General features: G+C 41.7%; 1 protein-coding gene and 1 long non-coding RNA gene across 3 annotated transcripts in view; one reads left to right on the top strand and one right to left on the bottom strand.

Moving 5' to 3' along the window:
- LOC132887160 (NACHT, LRR and PYD domains-containing protein 9-like) overlaps positions 1-20750 on the bottom strand; it is a 60240-nt gene that overhangs the window by 34448 nt on the left and 5042 nt on the right. Inside the window, exons 2-3 of one of the 2 annotated variants that reach the window (XM_060922624.1) lie at positions 19286-19353; positions 11245-11317 (exon numbers count right to left, since the gene is read on the bottom strand). In XM_060922624.1, coding sequence (XP_060778607.1) covers positions 11245-11291 — 47 coding nt within the window. In that variant the 5' untranslated portion in view covers positions 11292-11317; positions 19286-19353. The remainder of the gene's footprint in view (positions 1-11244; positions 11318-19285; positions 19354-20750) is intronic. The other variant, XM_060922622.1, reaches the window with a different exon arrangement.
- LOC132886179 (uncharacterized) lies at positions 14746-15910 on the top strand. The gene is made up of 3 exons (XR_009654673.1): positions 14746-14782; positions 15632-15751; positions 15855-15910. It is a non-coding gene; the product is annotated as an uncharacterized LOC132886179 (long non-coding RNA).

Here is a 20750-nt window from a genome sequence, read left to right as displayed (position 1 = left end):
ACTTACATTCCTTTTGTATTATTTTTAAGATAGTCATAGTTTCATCTGAGTACCCTGTTTGAGTTTATTCACAGAGACAGTAGGCCAAACATGAGGAAAAGAGAAGGGCCAGACATCAGGCATTTTTTTGGTGCTAAAAGAGTAAGTAGTAAATATTAGCACTAAGATCTACAGACAATTACAGTACAAGTGTAGGCGCAGTTAGGTTTTATACACTGTTCATGTGAATAAAGAAAATGGGTTCCCAGCAGACAGGAGAGGCACAGCAGGACGAAAGACATTCAGCAGGACTGTTCTGCATGTGTGTATAAACTGTATGTGACTCATTTGTAGTGTTGATACCCAGTTTGTTCTGACAAAGAAGGTTATCAGGTTGTACTGCTGTTTTTCTTCTGTGGTAGTACTGTATGGTTTGTCATGCTTCTTAATGACATTAAAAATTATTGTTCAGAGTTATTGTGTTGAGTTACTGACACCGACTTCCATAGACGAGACGGGACAGGACTGGGGGGGCCATTGATATGATAGTGGACCATGATGGTACCCCCCAATTATGGTGGGGTAATTCGCACTCTGATTTCAACCAACCATATTATATCTAAAAATGTTTAAAAGGCTCAGACATTAAAACCAGGTTAAAACATGCACGCACACACACACACACACACACACACACACACACCCTTACAAACAACAAATACTTGTACTGTGTATAAATACATTTCCAGAGTTCTTTTGTGACTCAGTGACTGCTTCAAATTGAGTTAGTGTTTGGCGGCTGTCCAATCATTTCATGTATAAACACAAGAGTCATTCTATAAATTGGGACTCATTCCATGTCCATTGATGATAATATTTATTCTCACTATTTTTTTAAATTTGTCATGATGTTCCTAAACTGACCGTTTTTGCTTTGTCTGTTTTTAGTTGAGGGAGTCTTATTTTCAAAATAATGAATAACAACTGTTAAAATCAACAACTATTTTTATGTAATTCAAAAGTCTAAATACAAATTAAAAATAATATTATTTAAACTGAATCTCATTTAAATAATTTAAATATCTTAATTTATTAATGTCTGCAAAAATTCTGTCAGTTGCGTTACAAACAGAACCCCCCCCCCCCCCCCCCCCCGCAACTCAAATGGTTCATCGCAATACCATGTGACCATCACATGATGTCATTTCCCTCTGTGGCAGACATGATGAACACACTGTGGAGAGTGTCCTCTCTTTTTTTGGCTCAATATTTTATCTGTAATAGCGCATTGTCAATGAGTATATTAATTGATCTAGTTATGAAGGGACAAAAAATAAAATAATTCAATACATTATTAAAATATTTATAATAAATTACTAACCCAATTTCCAGAAAAGTTGGGATATTTTCCAAAATGCAATAAAAACAAAAATCTGTGATTTATTAATTCACGTGAACCTGTATTTAACTGACAAAAGTACATAGAAAATATTTCCAATAGTTTTACTGACCAACTTAATCGCATTTTGGAAATATACACTCACTGGCCACTTCATTATAAACACACATCCACCTGCTGTTTTATGCAGTTCTCTAATCAGCCAATTCCTTGACCACAGCACAATGCAGCAAATCATGCAGATACAACTCAAGAGATTCAGTTAATGTTCACTTCAAACATCAGAATGGGAAAAATTGTGATCTCAGAGTGTGACTTTCACTGTGGCATGGGTGTTGGTTTGAGCCAGATGGACTGGTTTGATCATTTCAGAAACTGCTGATCTTCTGGGAGTTTCACACATAACAGTCTCTAGAATTTACACAGAATGGTGTGAAAAAAAAAACCATCGTGTGAGTGACAATTCTGTGGGTGGAAACAAACGCCTTGTTGATAAAAGAGGTCAGAGGAAAATGGCCAGATTGGTTTGTGCCGCCAGGAAGGATATAATAACTCATAGTAACTGTTTACGGCGGCATGGTGGTGTAGTGGTTAGCGCTGTCGCCTCACAGCAAGAAGGTCCTGGGTTCGAGCCCCGGGGCTGGCGAGGGCCTTTCTGCGTGGAGTTTGCATGTTCTCCCCGTGTCCGCGTGGGTTTCCTCCGGGTGCTCCGGTTTCCCCCACAGTCCAAAGACATGCAGGTTAGGTTAACTGGTGACTCGAAATTGACCGTAGGTGTGAGTGTGAATGGTTGTCTGTGTCTATGTGTCAGCCCTGTGATGACCTGGCGACTTGTCCAGGGTGTACCCCGCCTTTCGCCTGTAGTCAGCTGGGATAGGCTCCAGCTTGCCTGCGACCCTGTAGAACAGGATAAAGCGGCTAGAGATAACTGTTTACAACTGTGGTGAGCAGAAAAGCTTCTCAGCATGCAACAGCAGAAGACCACACTGGGTTCCATTCCTGCAGCCAAGAACAGGAATCTTAGAATCAAGAACAAGTTCCTATTAAAGTGGCCAGTGAGTGTCAATGAAGTTAGAGTTTGAAGCTTGCATCACATTCAAAAATGTTGGGACAGAGGCAAAATAAGACTGAAAGGTTTATAGGATATTCAAGTAACACTATTTTGGAAGGTTACACAATTAGCAGGTTAATTGGGAACATGACTGGGTATAAAAGGAGCAGCACCAAAGGCTCAGTCTTTGCAAGCAAGAATACGGCTCACCCCTTTGTGCCAAAATTCATGAGAGAATTGTTCGTCGATTCAAAAAGAACACTTCTCAACGCAAGATTTGAGGTATTTGAGAATCAACAGTACATAATATTGTGAAAAGATTCAGGGAATTCTGAGACATCTCAGTGCACAAAAGGCAAGGTCAGAAACCACTATCTGACTTTCGAGCTCTCAACTGGCACTGCCTGTGAAACCGTCATGCTAATCAGTGGCAACTGATGCTAAAAAGTTGTAGTTTTTGCATTTTCATTAGTTTTTATTATTGAGGCTTTCAGTTTGGTTTTACATGTCAGTCTAGTTTTAGGAGTGCATAAGCAGTTAGGTTGATTTTTATTTTTGAGGAATTAAGAGCTAGTTTTAGTTGAGATTTTATTTAGTTTGTTTTGAGAGATATTCACATTATGAGGAAAGCTTTTATTTAAAGAACCCCAAAAAGGGAGAATGAAAAAATGCATGGCATTAAATATAATAAACAAAACCTAAGCCCGCCCCTGATCACCTGCCTCTTAATGGTTAAACTGGGCTGGTCCGGTCCAAGCTCCTTTATTCTCTTTTTTTTCTTCCAGTGTACTCTGTGTAAAAGGATGTTTCTATATAAAAATAATTTTCTTTCTTTATGCGTCCACTTGAACTTGCTGTCTTGTGAAAACTCCAGTCTAACAAGCAACAGTGAGTGACAACCGCAAATATGAAGGTCTATAAAAACACTGTCCAATCATGTGAAAAAAGACCAAAAAAAAAAAAAAAAACCTTAAACAATTCCAATTGGCTGCTGATAAAAGAGGGGGTGATGGGGCGTACTCACTGATCTCTACGCAAAATATCTGGAGAGCTTATCTGGGGAGCCTCCTCTTTTAGTTATGCTGTCATAGTTGGTTTTGCCGGAGTCCCTGCTTGCGCTCAGGACAAAATGTATACTGTTCTTCCTCATCTGGTGACATTGGGCATACCTAACAACCTGTGTTTTCTCTGTCCCCCCCCCAAAATCTGTCCCTCTGAGTTACATGTCGATCCTGAGATCGAGATGCTGACTCAGCGTCTGGCCCCTCGGGACCTGATCCATCCTGATGCCCTATGTCTGGCTGGAGTCTCATCACATCGCTCCTGTGGAGTTCGGCCCCATAAGGACAGTCGAAAGTCACACTTGGAAGATGCTCTGGACACTTGCAGTAATGCTTTTATGGCTGAGGACTACAGTTGTCTTGCTAACTTTAGGACTGCAGTTGTCATGAACAGTTTCTCACTCAAGTTTCCATCAATGAACAGTTTATAACTTCAACAAAATAGACTTCATGTTAAAACTGTTAAATGTTACAATCACATTGTCTATCATCACCCAACTGAGGATGGGTTCCCTTTTGAGTCTGGTTCCTCTCGAGGTTTCTTCCTCATGTCGTCTGAGGGGATTTTTCCTTGCCACTGTCGCCACAGGCTTGCTCATTGGGGATAGATTAGGGATAAATTAGCTCATGTTTAAAGTCATTAAAATTCTGTAAAGCTGCTTTGCAACAATGTTTATTGTTAAAAGTGCAATAAAAATAGACTTGACTTTGATTTGCCAATACACGCTGTGCAGATGAGTGAAGCCATCTAGCCGCCATATTACCATGCACATCACATGCACTTGGCTTTCATGTTAAAGTGTTGTATCCAATCAAATTTGCCCCAAGAAAAGGATTTCCTGACTTTACTTTTTCCTTTCATTACCTCCTCTTATTTTATCAACTTTGTCCACATTCCTTACATATCTTTATAGCACTCCCCTTCATTATTGTTTTCTTTCCCTTTTCCCGTTCAGTCTCTGTTTCTTTATTTTTAATTTATTTTAATGGCTGTTTTACTACTATAATTATTATTAGGAAGATTATTTCAGTTTCTCTCTTATCCAGTGTATCTATCTTTCGCTTTCATTTACTTCTTCCTTTTGATTTAGGACAGTTGTTGAAACAGGATTATTTTTTCATGTGATTTGCCATTTTCACTTCATTCTCAGTCATGTCTGAACAGAATTTATTGGTCACATAATTCACATCACACATGAATCGATCCTGATAGAGTTCAATAACTTGTAGATTATTCCTCAGTGCTCAGACTAATATCTCACATCTCATTTTCTTCAATAGACATTGCTTTTTGTGCTTTTGAATTGTGATATTGATCTTATTTTTGTTTGATATAATTAGAAATATATATTTCCTGACGTTATTTAGGCTTGCTGGGAATTTATGTCAAAATTTTTAATGTTTTGGAAGTATTAATTTGATTGGAAATATTTTATTAGGGCGGCATGGTGGTTAGGACTGTCGTCTCACAGTAAGAAGGTTCTGGGTTCGAGCCCAGTGGCCAACGAGGGCCTTTCTGTGTGGAGTTTGCATGTTCTCCCCGTGTCTGCGTGGGTTTCCTCCAGGTGCTCTGGGTTCCCCCACAGTCCAAAGACATGCAGGTTAGGTTAACTGGTGACTCTAAATTGACCGTAGGTGTGAATGGTTGTTTGTCTCCATGTGTTAACCCTGCAATGATCTGGTGACTTATCCAGGGTGTACCCCGCCTCTCGCCCATAGTCAGCTGGGATAGGCTCCAGCTTGCCTGCGACCCTGCACAGAATAAGCGCCTTCAGATAAGGGATGGATGGATATTTTCATCTCATCTCATTATCTCTAGCCGCTTTATCCTTCTACAGGGTCGCAGGCAAGCTGGAGCCTATCCCAGCTGACTACGGGCGAAAGGCGGGGTACACCCTGGACAAGTCGCCAGGTCATCACAGGGCTGACACATAGACACAGACAACCATTCACACTCACATTCACACCTACGGTCAATTTAGAGTCACCAGTTAACCGAACCTGCATGTCTTTGGACTGTGGGGGAAACCGGAGCACCCGGAGGAAACCCACGCGGACACGGGGAGAACATGCAAACTCCGCACAGAAAGGCCCTCGCCGGCCCCGGGGCTCGAACCCAGGACCTTCTTGCTGTGAGGCGACAGCGCTAACCACTACACCACCGTGCCGCCTGGATGGATATTTTATTAGAACAAATTATTGCTTAGTTATAATTATGCAAGAAATTATAATTAACTAAGCCCTTGATTAATTTTATTATTATTAGATGATTGATTGTACATAAGTTGTAACTATAGCTACAGATTGGTATCCATCTGTTTCTAAATAGTTAATTTGTAATATCTACATGTCACTCTCTGTTCCATCCATTATTTTCATGATTATTTTCATTTCATCAGTGCAATAGTATTTATTTATTTATTTTATTTAGCTAGCTGATCTGTTACAGTATATGAGGGTTCAAATGTCTCCGGGCAACAGGAAATGACTTTACTTTTGTGGACCCTGACTCACATGCTGTCTCCATCTCTGTGTAAACCAGAATTGTTCTGTCATGTTGTAATGGACAATTTGATTTCTTCCCTGTTATGCATGTATGGTCTATGTATTTTATCTCATCTCATTATCTGTAGCCGCTTTATCCTGTTCTACAGGGTCGTAGGCAAGCTGGAGCCTATCCCAGCTGACTACGGGCGAAAGGCGGGGTACACCCTGGACAAGTCGCCAGGTCATCACAGGGCTGACACATACAACCATTCACACTCACATTCACACCTACGGTCAATTTAGAGTCACCAGTTAACCTAACCTGCATGTCTTTGGACTGTGGGGGAAACCGGAGCACCCGGAGGAAACCCACGCGGACACAGGGAGAACATGCAAACTCCACACAGAAAGGCCCTTGCCAGCCACGGGGCTCGAACCCGGACCTTCTTGCTGTGAAGCGACAGCGCTAACCACTACACCACCGTGCCACCCCTATGTATTTCATATTTGCTCAAATTAATAATAATAATAATAATGAAATCTGCAGTAATCTCCATGAATTTATCCATGATGATAAAATGTATTGAATACTGTACATTATGATTAAAACAGGGCGGCACGGTGGTGTAGTGGTTAGCGCTGTCGCCTCACAGCAAGAAGGTCCGGGTTCGAGCCCCGTGGCCGGCGAGGGCCTTTCTGTGCGGAGTTTGCATGTTCTCCCCGTGTCCGCGTGGGTTTCCTCCAGGTGCTCCGGTTTCCCCCACAGTCCAAAGACATGCAGGTTAGGTTAACTGGTGACTAAATTGAGCGTAGGTGTGAATGTGAGTGTGAATGGTTGTCTGTGTCTATGTGTCAGCCCTGTGATGACCTGGCGACTTGTCCAGGGTGTACCCTGCCTTTCGCCCGTAGTCAGCTGGGATAGGCTCCAGCTTGCCTGCGACCCTGTAGAACAGGATAAAGCGGCTACAGATAATGAGATGAGATGATTAAAACACAAACAAACCCACAAAAAAAAAAAACTAACCATTCATGCACACACACGCGTGTATAAATAACGTCCAGTTTTGTGTAGCTTCCGAGGCAGGGATATGATCATTCCGATCTGATGTGCGTGCTAATATGGCGGTCAGATGGCTTTACTTTGACTGGCCAATGAGCTTTCCAGATATTTTATGTAGAGATCAGTGGTGTAGCCACATACACACTCATTTAGCCAGCAGGCGGAAGTATAGGTGTTCACATAAAATTTAAGTAAATACAGTTTAAGTGTGTTAAAAATCATTTGCTGGACACAGGGGTGAAGTAGAATAAGAATTTTGACTTAATTAATAATTCTACCTAGTTAATTTATGTTTAATATCACATAGTCTCGCTCATCTGGATAACTGGAAGGAGGCCACTGATGCTAATGTCACAAATATAACCACTTCTGCATCCAGAAATGCAACCTGAAACTGTATTACATAAAGAGAAAGCCATTCATCAATTCTATGCAGAAATGCCACTGATTTCTCTGGGTCTGAACTCATCTCAGATGGACTGAAATACAGTGGAAACCTGTGCTGTGGTCAAAGGAGTCCACATTTGAGACTGTTTTCAGGAAAACCAGACATCAACTTTTCCGTGCCAGAGGTGAACACAATCATCCAGTTTCAGTGAAAAGGTACAAAAGCCAGCATCTGTGATGGTATGAGGTGCATCAGTGCCAACAGCATGGGTGAGTTGCATGTGTGAGAAGGTTCCATTGACATACTAGTGCATCTCAAAAAATTAGAATACCATGAAAAAGTTCCTTTTTTTTCATAATTTAATTCAAAAACGTAAACTTTCATATATTCTATATTCATTACATGTAAAGTGAAATATTTAAAGCCTTTGTTTTAATTGATTATGGCTTATAGCTCATGAAAATCAGAAATCCAGTATCTCAAATTATTAGAATATTCCCCAAGATCAATCAAAAAAAGGATTTACAATACAGAAATGTCCAACTTCTGAAAAGTATATTCATTTATACACTCAATACTTGGTTGGGGCTCCTTTACCATGAATTACTGTATCAATGCGGTGTGGCATGGAGGTGATCAGTCTGTGGCACTGCTGAGGTGTTATTGAAGCCCAGGTTGCTTTGATAGTGGCCTTCAGCGTATCTGTATTTTTGGGTCGGGTGTTTCTCATCTCCCTCTTGACAATACCCCATAGATTCTCTATGGGGTTCAGGTCAGGCAAGTTGGCTGGCCAATCAAACACAGTAATATCATGGTCAGCAAACCATTTGGTAGTAGTTTTGGCACTGTGGGTAGGTGCCAAGTCATGCTGGAAAAAGAAATCAGCATCTCCAAAAAGCTCGTCAGCAGATGGAAGCATGAAGTGCTCTAAAATCTCCTGGTAGATGGCTGTGTTGACTTTGGACTTGATAAAATACAGTGGACCAACACCAGCAGATGACATGGCACCCCAAATCATCACAGACTGTGAAACTTCACACTGGGCTTCAAACACCTTGGATTCTGTGCCTCTCCACTCTTCCTCCAGACTCTAGAACCATGATTTCCAAATTAAATGCAAAATGTACTTTCATCTGAAAAGAGGACTTTGGACCACTGAGCAACAGTCCATTTCTTTCTCTCCTTAGCCCAGATAAGACACTTCTGACATTGTCTCTGGCTCAGGAGTAGCTTGATATTAGGAATGCGAAAGTTGTATCCCCTTTCTTGAAGACGTCTGTTCGTGATGGGTCTTGATACACTGACACCAGCCTCAGTCCACTCCTTGTGAAGCTCTCCCAAGTTCTTGAATCAACTTTTCTTGACAATCCTCTCAAGACTGCGGCCATCCCTGTTGCTTGTGTACCTTTTCCAGCCACCCTTTTCAGCAATTACCTTTTGTGGCTTACTCTCCTTGTGGAGGGCATCAGTGATCGTCTTCTGGACAACAGTCAAGTCAGCAGTCTTCCCCATGATTGTGGTTGTGTGTACTGAACTAGACCGAGAGATACACTGTGTTCATACTGTTTTACTCAAACTCGAAATGAAATATTCTAATATTTTGAGATGGGTTTTTATGTTTTTGTACTGTATGCCATACTGATTAAATTTAAAATAGAAAAATGCTTGAAACATTTTAGTTTGTGTAATGAGTCTATAATATATAACTTTCACTTTCTTAAATAACTGATGGAAAATATTGAACTTTTTCACAATATTAATTTTTTGAGATGCACTAGTAGAGGCATATATTGGGATTTTCGAGAGACATATTCATCAAGGCAATGTTTCTTCCCAAGAAGGCCATGTTTATTTCAGCAGGACAAATGCCAGGCCTTATTCTGCATGGGCTACAACAATGTGGTTTCTGTTATCACCCAAATGAGGATGGGTTCCCTTTTGAGTCTGGTTCCTTTCAAGGTTTCTTCCTCAAGTCATCTGAGGGAGTTTTTCCTTGTCAATGTTGCCTCAGGCTTGCTCATCAGGGATAACTAAATTTATTAGGGATAAAATTAGTATATGTTTAAAGTCTTTATTTTTCTGTAAAGCTGCTTTGCAAAAATGTCTGTCATTAGAAGTGCTATACAGATAAAATGACTTGATTTGACAAGTCACAGTGTGTGTGCTTGACTGGCCTGCTGCCAGTCCAGACCTGTCTCCTATTGAGAATGTATGGCGCATCATGAAGAGGAGAATTGGACAATGGCAACCACAGACTGTTGAGCAGCCAAAGTCTTGTCTCAAGCAAGAATGTATTTTTTTTAAATACCCCAACTTTTCTGGAAAGTGGGTGAGTAAATAAATCATGAATGACCCATTGCCCCACAGACACTGCACATGTACTCATATCAGTAGCACAGTCTCTATCTCTAAAGAATATTGGATGCTTCATTAACTGTTCACTTTTTATGGACACACAGCTGGGTTCAGGTGAGTCTGATCTCTTACCCTGAATCAGACCAAACACACACAACCACTGCATCGTTATTACTGTTCTGCAGCAAGTCTGAATTAGAAGAGCTTTCAGTGGAGTGCATACCTCTGCCAAGCCACATATCCAGTTTTGCATCAAAATCTAATCACTTCGCCAGATCTCAGGACAATTTTCCACTTCGCCTCAGACCATTGTGAGAGCTTGAGCCCAGAGAAGGTGGCGGTGTTTCTGGATATTGTTTATATCTGGTTTTAACTTGTGTTTGTGGCTGCAGTAACGAACTGTTTTCACAGACAATGGTTTTCTGAAGTGTTCCGGAGCCCATACAGTGATTTCCACTACAGATACATGTCTGCTTTTAATGCAGTGTCTCCTGAGAGCCTGAATAACACAGGCATCCAATGTCAGTTTTTAGCCTTGTCTCTTGCAATAAAGAGATTGCTCCAGATTCTCTGAATCTTTGAATGATATCATGGCCCATAGACAATGTGATCCCCAAATTCTTTGCAGTTTTACATTGAGGAACATTATTCTTAAATTGTTGCACTGTTTGCCCACGCAATCTTTCACGGAGCGGTAAACCCCTCCCCATCTTTACTTCTGAGAGACTCCGCCTCTCTGGGATGCTCTTTTTATACCCAATCATGTTACTGACCTGTTACCAATTAAATAAATTAGTTTTTTTTAGCATGACAAATTTCAGTCTTTTGTTGTCCCACCCCAACTTTTTTGAAACGTGTTGCTAACATCAAATTCAAAATTAGCATATATTTTTCCAAACACACACACATTTTTTTCACCATTTGATATGTTATCTTTGTACTATTTTCAATGAAATATAGGGTTTCTATGATTTGCAAATCTTCACATTTTGTTTTTATGTTTTACACAGTGTCCCAACTTTTTTGGAATTGCGGATGTATTTCTTCTTGTGTAGTGTGTTTGTGTGGAGTTTTTGTTTTCTATTATTTTAACCTGAATTATAGACTGATGATCTGTATCTTATGGGTGTTTCATCTTTCATTACATTTTTGACAAAAGCATGATTTTTTATGCTTGTAATTAAACTGTAGTTAAAACTTGATGATTTACCTTATTCACATATATGATTACTGAAGCTTCATACTTTATCCAGCTACAGGGACAACTTGGGGTTCGATGTGTTGCTCAGTCGATTAATGTCACTAATCATCAGCTGTGTTTTGAATATATTTTTCCAAAGCTGCTGAAATAAACTCTTCACTGATCATTTTTCACAGAAACACATCAGTGTTCAGAGTCTGATCGGTTTCATGTTGGTGAATGTGAGAACATTTGTGTTTCACCGAGTCACACCCTTCACTCACCTCTTGTCTTTCTTTCTGTTCTTAGAAACACTCATTTTGGAGGTCATGTCTCCTTCAGATTATACCCATAAACCTAGAGAGAGAGAGAGAGAGAGAGAGAGAGAGAGAGAAGAAAGGACACATATTTAAGTCACTCCAACATGGGTGTGTTAAATCTAACGCTATCATTACTCGGTTCACTCACAGGGAAATCAAGTCAAGTCAACTTTATTGTCAAATATGCTATACATGCTCAACATACAGCACAGATGAAATATCAGTCCTCTCTGACCCACGGTGCAAACAGGCAATGCAATAAATAAAAATAGAATAATTGAAAAAAAATAAATAAACAAACAGTATAAACACTCTAGATAGGAACTGGACATCGACTAAACACAAACAATATAAACAGTGTAAACACAAGATAAGAACTACACACAGACTAAACACTCAGACAGACAACAGTATAAACACTCTAGATATGAACTAGACATAGACTAAACACTCATACACACACACACACACACACACATATATATATATATATATAAATTGGTTCAAATAACCAAACAGTCAAGGGCACTTGAGGTATAGCAGGTAAACATGAAATAAGCAGTATAAACAAACTAGCAGCTGTTAAGATGAGGTAGTGCAGAATAGTGCAAATGAGCGAGGTAAAGGGAGATGTGCGGTCCCTGAGTTCAGTGTGTTAATGAACGATGAGATGTATGTATGTGTGTGTTGGGGGGGGGGGGGGGGGGGGACTGTGAGGATGACATGTCAGATGCTGAAGGGGGGGCAGGGGGGTGTGTGAACAGAATCTGTGGCAGGGGGCAGAGGGGGGAGGAGGGACAGAACAGGGAGGGAGTTGAGCCTCCTGACTGCCTGGTGAAAGAAACGGTCCTTGAGCATGCTGGTTTTGGCCCGGAGACTCCGCAGTCTCCTCCCCGACGGCAGCAGGCTGAAGAGGCTGTGAGATGGGTGGGTGGGGTCACCTGCAATCCTGATGGCTTTGCGGGTGAGGCAGGAGTTATAAATATCCATTAGAGAAGGGAGAGAGACACCAATGATCCTCTCAGCTGCTCTCACGATGCGCTGCAGAGACTTGCAGCAGGACATGGTGCAGGCGCCGTACCACACAGTGATGCAGCTGGTCAGGATGTTCTCGATGGTGCCTCTGTAGAATGTGTGCATGATGGGGGCCGGGGCTCTTGCTCTCCTCAGTTTGCGGAGGAAGTACAGACGCTGTTGGGCTTTTTTGGCCAGTGATGCAGTGTTGTTGCTCCAGGACAGGTCTTCAGAGATGTGCACACCCAGAAACTTGGTGCTGCTCACCCTCTCCACTGCAGCAGCGTCAGTAGATAGTGGAACATGGTGGGTGTGCTCTCTCCTGAAGTCCACAACAATCTCCTTCGTCTTCTCCACGTTCAGACGGAGATTGTTGTCCTTGCACCACATGGCCAAGTGGCTCACCTCACTCCTGTAGATTGTCTCATCGCCATTGTTGATGAGAACCACCACAGTCGTGTCATCCGCAAACTTAATGAAGAGATTTGAGCTGGATGTTGGTGTGCAGTCGTGGGTCAGCAGAGTGAAGAGGAGGAGGCTTAGCACACATCCTTGGGGGGCCCCCCGTGTTCAGTGTGATGGTGCTGGAGGAGTTGCTGCCGACCCGTACAGTCTGTGGTCTCCCCGTCAGGAAGTCCAGCAGCCAGTTGCACAGGGAGGTGTTGAGTCCCAGCTGGTCCAGTTTGTGAATGAGCTGCTGAGGAATGATTGTGTTGAATGCTGAGCTAAAAAGTCTATGAACAGCATTCTGACATACGAGTCTTTTGTCTCCAGGTGGGTGAGGGCTGAGTGGAGGGCAGTGGAGATGGCGTCATCAGTTGAACGGTTGGACTGATATGCAAACTGGAAAGGATCCAGGGCGGGGGGAGGGCAGACTTGATATGCCGCATGACTAGCCGCTCGAAACACTTCATGAGGATGGGAGTGAGTGCGACAGGGCAGTAGTCATTGAAGCAGGAGGGAGACGGCTTCTTCGGGACCGGGATGATGGTGGTGGTTTTGAGGCACGTGGGGACAACAGCCTGGCTCAACGAGATGTTGATGTCCGTAAAGACATCTGTGAGCTCCTTGGCACAGTCTCTCAGGACATGACCAGGAATGTTATCAGGACCCAGGGCTTTTTGTGCATTTGTCGTCCTGAGAGCTCTCCTCACGCTGTCTGGGGACAGCGTCAACACCTGGTCGCCGGGAGGTGGTGGAGTCTTCTGTGCCATAGTGCTGTTGTCTGCCTCAAAGCGAGCGAAGAAGTCGTTCAACTGATTCAGCAGAGACGTGGAGTTGTCACAGGTCTGTGGCGAGGGCTTGTAGTCTGTGATGGTCTAACTCCCCCGCCACAGGTTCCTGGTGTCTCTGCTGTCGTTGAAATGTTCAGCAATGTGCCTGGAATACTGTCTCTTGGCCACCCTGATGCCTCGTAACAGATTGGCCCTAGCTATCCTCAGGCCCACCTCGTCCTCAGCTCTGAAGGCAGCGTTCCGAGCCCACAGGAGCCTATAGACTTCCCCTGTCAGCCATGGCTTCTGATTGGCCCGAATGGAGATGGTTCTGGTGACCATAACATCGTCCATGCACTTCATGTAGGCAGTGACGGTCTCCGTGTACTCCTGGAGATCTGTGGTGTTGTTGTAGGTGGCCGCCTGTCTGGACATGCTCCAGTCAGTGGTGGGAAAAAGAAAAAAAAAAAAGTCCTGGAGTGCCTCTGAGGACCCCTCTGGCCACACACGTATCTGTTTTGTAGCTGGTTTGGGTTTGGTGACTTTAACCAGCAGCCTGTATGCTGGCATTAGCATAAGGCATTAGCATAACAGTGGAGTGATCCGAGGCCCCAAGGTGGGGGAGGAGTAGGGCTTTGTAGGCATCTTTATGCATGGTGTAAACATTGTCCAGAGTATTGTTTCCACGTGTAGGAAAGTTGATATGTCCATAGAGTTTTGGAAACATGCTTTTGGGGTTTACATGGTTGAAATCCCCAGCCAGGATGAGGAAAGCATCTGGGTGGGCTGTCTGCTGCTCACTGATATGCTGATAGAGTTCATTCAGTGCTTCACTCCTGTTGTTATTGGAGCCGGTGTTCTGATAAACTGTCCTACACGTCAATGCGTCCTACAAAGCCCCACTGTGCATGCGCAGAGCACAAAACGTCATTTCTTGGCATTTGAACAGATTTTTGTCCTACATCAGCTGTGCTATAAACGGTGCAGAATAAACTGTGCAGATTAACGGCGTGCATTCAATCTTTACTACTTAATCTAACATAATGCTGATTTCTAACCATTGCCTGAGTCTTGCAATACATCTGAAATATCTCCCCTTCACGATCTTCCACCAAAGCGCTTCAACTTCTGACCTATCTGATCAGCTGTTGTAGTTGCTCTACACCCTACTCGTCCTTCAAAGCCCCACTGCACACACGCACAACACACCATTTCTTGGGGTTTGGGCATATTCATCCTACCGATCAGCAGGCAAGGTGTGCTCAAAGCTAAAGGTGAGCGTTCAATCTTTCCTACTTAATCTAACACAATGCTGATTTCTAACCGTTGCGTGAGTCTTGTTTGAGTCGTTGACAGACTCAACTATTTCGCATTGGCTTGTTTTGAATTATAAAACTGTATGTACAAACTGTACACGTGTCTGTCACGCAGTGCAAGTACAGCCAAGCCATCGTTTGATAGCTAGCGTCAATAAAAGTTCTGTTGGCTGCAACATGGCATCATGAGTGTGTTAATAAATACAACGCCAATTTTAACCATCTTCGCGTTTGTCTCCGACGCGTTTGCATATTTCCGCGTGGTCTACAACGCTTAGCATTTTTCCGTCTAGCAACAGAATTTTGTATTGACCGCAAGAAAAGCTAGCTCGCGCCAGGTTGGTAGCGTGACAAAGTAGGCTACTTCTCAAAACGCGTTGCCTTCCACGTGGTAACAAGATAATGCATTGGAACAACACGCGGAATGCTCTAGCGTGAACACAAAACGCTTTATGAGAGGAGTCTGCTGTTTGGAACATTCTACTCGGCTGCAAAGACAGCAAATTTCTGCTCATAAGATCACGTCATAATGGCCAAATGCAATCAAACGTGTGAAGGATAATGCCATGACATTTCGGTTGTAAGGTTAATTGTAAGCATACAGCATGTCATGTGTTGTCATTTACTTGATTGGCTTTTGCAAAACTGGCAATCAAGCAGCATCCATTTTAATGCATCAATCTAGATAGAGTATCTCGGATCTGTTTTGAAGAGCATTAAGAAAAAGGATTTACACCCTGCAGTACTCAACACACCTGTTTTTTTTTTCTGACTGTACCAAAAGTTTATGCGCAACTGTCTTTGTAGGTATGGAGGCCAAGTACGACGAAATACATGGGTTGCTGTCTTTGGGGTCATACCCCAAAGACTATGATCGAATGCAGCGGCAGAATCTTAGGAGGTATGCCTCCAAATTCACTTTGAGAGGTCAGTAGTTTCCGTAAAATTGTAATAAATTTGATATATGTAGTACAATGCATTAGTGATTAATTTCATTGTAATTCTTCTAATTATAATTATTTTAATGTAGATGGAGAGCTCTTTTTTTAGCACCAGGAAAGCAATTCGTGGAAAAGAAGAGGCCAGTTTTTGTAATCAGTTTTGTAAGATTTGGTGCAAATCCGTAAACCTGTTCAAAACAAATAGTTGGCCATCTTGAAGTCTCATCTCATCTCATCTCATCATCTGTAGCCGCTTTATCCTGTTCTACATGATATACAAAATTAGTTGTGGAAGTTTGTTTTCTGGGTGCTGTTGCGTCACCAGACAAGGAGAACGGCTGGATGAATAGGAGAAAGGTAAAACTCAGTTATTTAATATGTAGTGAAAATTCATTATGTCTGATAAATTATAACTATTCTTTTAAGTTCGTTTCTTAAGACATGTATTTTTAAGTATGTTACCTCGCTTGTTGACAGTTTCGGCGAACACTTCCGCCTTCTTCAAAACAGTCACCAGATGTCGAGTGGTGACGTGCCTTATCAGCTGATGTTACTCTATGGAGGCGTGAACGTCCCGCCCAATTTGACAGGTAGTTCACGCCTCCTGCTGTCAGGTCGCTGGCCCAGGACTGCGCTCCAGGTGTGTGACAGCGCGTACGCTCCCTCATCCCGGTTCATCGTCCTCTGCGCCCGCTTACGTATCTCCACTGCCTCCAAAATCCAACGCTGATATCTATTCTCTTCAGCGCGAATGACTCTGGCCTCTTCCCAATTCATAATATGATTTTGTCGTTTGCAGTGGTCTGAAATGGCTGATTTTAAGTTTTCTTGGTTTGCTTTTTCTTTTTCGGATCTTGTGAGTCTTTTTGTTGTTTCTTTTTCACATTCTAATTGGTGTTCTTTCCTGCGAGTGTGGAAGCATCTGCCCGTTTCACCAATATAGACTTTATTGCATGATCGGCAAGGGATTTCATATATGACATTGCATTTATTGTCCAGTTGTATTTTATCTTTGGGGTGAACTAGCAGCTGTCGGAGGTTCTTGTATGGTTTGACCGGGGTGTTGATGTGGTATTTCCTCATGGATCGTTGGATGCGTTCTGTAACTCCTTTTATATATGGTAATGTGACAAAGCCCCAGTTTGTTTTTTCTGTTTTTTCTTGTTTGTTTGTTTCTTTCCTTTTTTTGTGTCTGTGATTTTCCTTTTCGAATTGCCCACGGTGGATATTGGCAGTATTTTAATGCCTGTTGGATGTGTTGTTCCTCCTCCTGTCTGTCTTTCTCCTCCGTGATGTTCTGTGTTCGGTCGCATAGTGTTCTGATTACTGACATTTTGTGTGCGATGGGATGTTCAGATGTCCAGAGAAGATATTGGTCGGTATGTGTAGGTTTTCTGTATGTTGTAATTCTGATATTACCTTCTTCTGTGTGGTGTATTTTTAGGTCCAGAAATGCTATTGTTTTATCCGTTTCCTCTTCGTGTGTGAATTTGATATTGCCTGTCTTGTCTATGGAGTTTAGATGATCCGTGAATTGTTGTGTGTGACCTGTTTTGGTTATTTCAAGAATGTCATCAACGTATCTTTTCCAGAAGATAGGTTTGCAGTCATCCGGTGCTGTTTCTATGGCTCGGGTTTCCAGATCCTCCATAAAAAAGTTGCATAGAGTGGCAGATAGCGGGTCCCCCATTGCATGTAATGTTACAAAAATGTAATAGTTTTGTTATGTCCTGTGCTGTAAGTTTTGTACGTTTTTTCAGGGTTCTGTCTGCTTTTAACCGGTTTTCTACTATGTTAAGAGTGTTTGTGACCGGTGTTTTTGTAAAGAGGGATATGACGTCATGTGATACAAAGCAGACAGAACCCTGAAAAAACGTACAAAACTTACAGCACAGGACATAACAAAACTATTACATTTCATTTCCACGTCCACATATTTCCAATACAGAGGTACAATCTACAGACAAAAAGAGGGATTTGCAATGGGGGACCCGCTATCTGCCACTCTATGCAACTTTTTTATGGAGGATCTGGAAACCCGAGCCATAGAAACAGCACCGGATGACTGCAAACCTATCTTCTGGAAAAGATACGTTGATGACATTCTTGAAATAACCAAAACAGGTCACACACAACAATTCACGGATCATCTAAACTCCATAGACAAGACAGGCAATATCAAATTCACACACGAAGAGGAAACGGACAAAACAATAGCATTTCTGGACCTAAAAATACACCACACAGAAGAAGGTAATATCAGAATTACAACATACAGAAAACCTACACATACCGACCAATATCTTCTCTGGACATCTGAACATCCCATCGCACACAAAATGTCAGTAATCAGAACACTATGCGACCGAACACAGAACATCACGGAGGAGAAAGACAGACAGGAGGAGAAACAACACATCCAACAGGCATTAAAAAACTGCCAATATCCACCGTGGGCAATTCGAAAAGGAAAATCACAGACACAAAAAAAGGAAAGAAACAAACAAACAAGAAAAAACACAAAAAACAAACCGGGGCTTTGTCACATTACCATATATAAAAGGAGTTACAGAACGCATCCAACGATCCATGAGGAAATACCACATCAACACCCCGGTCAAACCATACAAGAACCTCCGACAGCTGCTAGTTCACCCCAAAGATAAAATACAACTGGACAATAAATGCAATGTCATCTATGAAATCCCTTGCCGTTCATGTAATAAAGTCTATATTGGTGAAACGGGCAGATGCTTCCACACTCGCAGGAAAGAACACCAATTAGAATGTGAAAAAGAAACAACAAAAAGACTCACAAGATCCGAAAAAGAAAAAGCAAACCAAGAAAACTTAAAATCAGCCATTTCAGACCACTGCAAACGACAAAATCATATTATGAATTGGGAAGAGGCCAGAGTCATTCGCGCTGAAGAGAATAGATATCAGCGTTGGATTTTGGAGGCAGTGGAGATACGTAAGCGGGCGCAGAGGACGATGAACCGGGATGAGGGAGCGTACGCGCTGTCACACACCTGGAGCGCAGTCCTGGGCCAGCGACCTGACAGCAGGAGGCGTGAACTACCTGTCAAATTGGGCGGGACGTTCACGCCTCCATAGAGTAACATCAGCTGATAAGGCACGTCACCACTCGACATCTGGTGACTGTTTTGAAGAAGGCGGAAGTGTTCGCCAAAACTGTCAACAAGCGAGGTGACATACTTAAAAATATGTGTCTTAAGAAACGAACTTAAAAGAATCAGTTATTTAACTCGAGTGGAGGTGGAGAAAAGGAGTTTAATTCCAGAAATGGTGGACTGACACTAAGTGGAATGTTATGCTTCTCTGGGTTGGATGTGTTAAATGAAAGCAAGCTTTAAAAAAAAAAAAAGTTATTGACTGAATGAAAACTGTATTGATGCTCCAATATGTTATGCCATTTTATGTCTTGCAATAAAAATAACATTTAATTACATTACATTGTGTAAGTGAGACATTAATTGTTCAAGTTGCTGATACTTACAAACTACAAGTAAGGTGTAGATTCTGCAAGTAAACCTTACAATCAGGAATTAGGTCCCCATTACACAGCTGAAAGTAAGAGAAACCCATTTAACACCAGTAAACACAACTTTGCTCCAAGTAACCTTTACTAGCTGGTATGAAGTAAACATTACTAGTTGGTTTTAAGCAACCTCAACATTAAAGTTCCAAGTAAGGATAACAAATATTTTCAGTGATTATATTTTTACTTATTTACTAGATTTATTTATTATATGAATATGAATATTTACTATTACATATTTATTATATGATATGAATATTTACTTTTAAACGTAAAGTAAAAGATAACTTGAAAGAGAACAAGTTATATTATTTCATTTATTTGAGGCAATGAGTTTCCACCTTTTTTTCAAGTAAGCTTAACTTATTCTTTTTTACAGTGAGTGTAGTATATTCTGGTGGGGGTCATTTGAATTGTCAAAACTTCCTACATTCATATGTTAATGTAAAGGCATATTCTGATGGTCATTGAGTTGTCAGAAAGTCCTGCATTCATATATTAAAGTAAAAGAATATTCTGACGAGGTCGTTTGAACTGTCAGAACGTCCTACACTCCTATTTTAATGTAGAAGCATATGTCAGAACACCCTACATTCATATATTGTAAAAACATATTCCGATGGTCATTTGAATAGTCAGAACATCCTACTTACTGTAGCATATTCTGACATGGTCATACGAGTTGTCAGAAAGTCCTGCGGCGTCATTTGAATTGTAAGAACGTCCTACGCTATTTTAATGTAGAAGCATATTCTGAAGGGGTCTTTTGAATTGTCAGAACATCCTACATTCATTCATTAAATGTAGAAGCATATTCTGATGGGGTCATAGGAGTTGTGAGAACGTCCTGCGGCGTCATTTGAATTGTAATAACATCCTACACTCATTTTAATAGAGCAAATGGTACTTGTGAATAGTGACAAAAAAAACCAAAACCTATTAATTCTACATATTCTGACAGGATCAATTGAAGAGTCAGAGCGTCCTAGATTCATATGAATGTAAAAGCATATTCTGACGGAGTCATTTGAATTGTCAGGACGTCCTACATTCATATGAATTCTGATAGGGTTGGTGGACATTGTATGAATGTAGAAGCAGTGGGTCCTCCATTGCACATCTTCACCTAGTACAAAATGCAGCCGCACGTCTTTTAACTGGCACAAGGAAATTTGAGCACATTTTACCGATTTTAGCTTTGCTCCACTGGCTACCCATCCATTTTAGAATTCATTTTAAAAAATTTTTTATTTGTTTTTAAATCTTTAAATGGTCTTGCTCCATCGTACCTCCCTGAGCTGCTATACCCCTATAGAGAGCGTGCACGTGACGTCACGTGATATTCATTATGAGCCATTTTGGCCGGCAAGGCCGCGCATAGAACTTAGACGAACCCGTTCTAATTATCAAGTGTGTGGGAGTA

This window comes from Neoarius graeffei, chromosome 5, assembly GCF_027579695.1.
Source record: "Neoarius graeffei isolate fNeoGra1 chromosome 5, fNeoGra1.pri, whole genome shotgun sequence".
NCBI classification, from domain to species: Eukaryota; Metazoa; Chordata; class Actinopteri; order Siluriformes; family Ariidae; genus Neoarius; species Neoarius graeffei.
The sequence above is the reverse complement of the archived record's forward strand: the minus strand, read 5'-3'. Positions and strand labels throughout refer to the sequence as shown.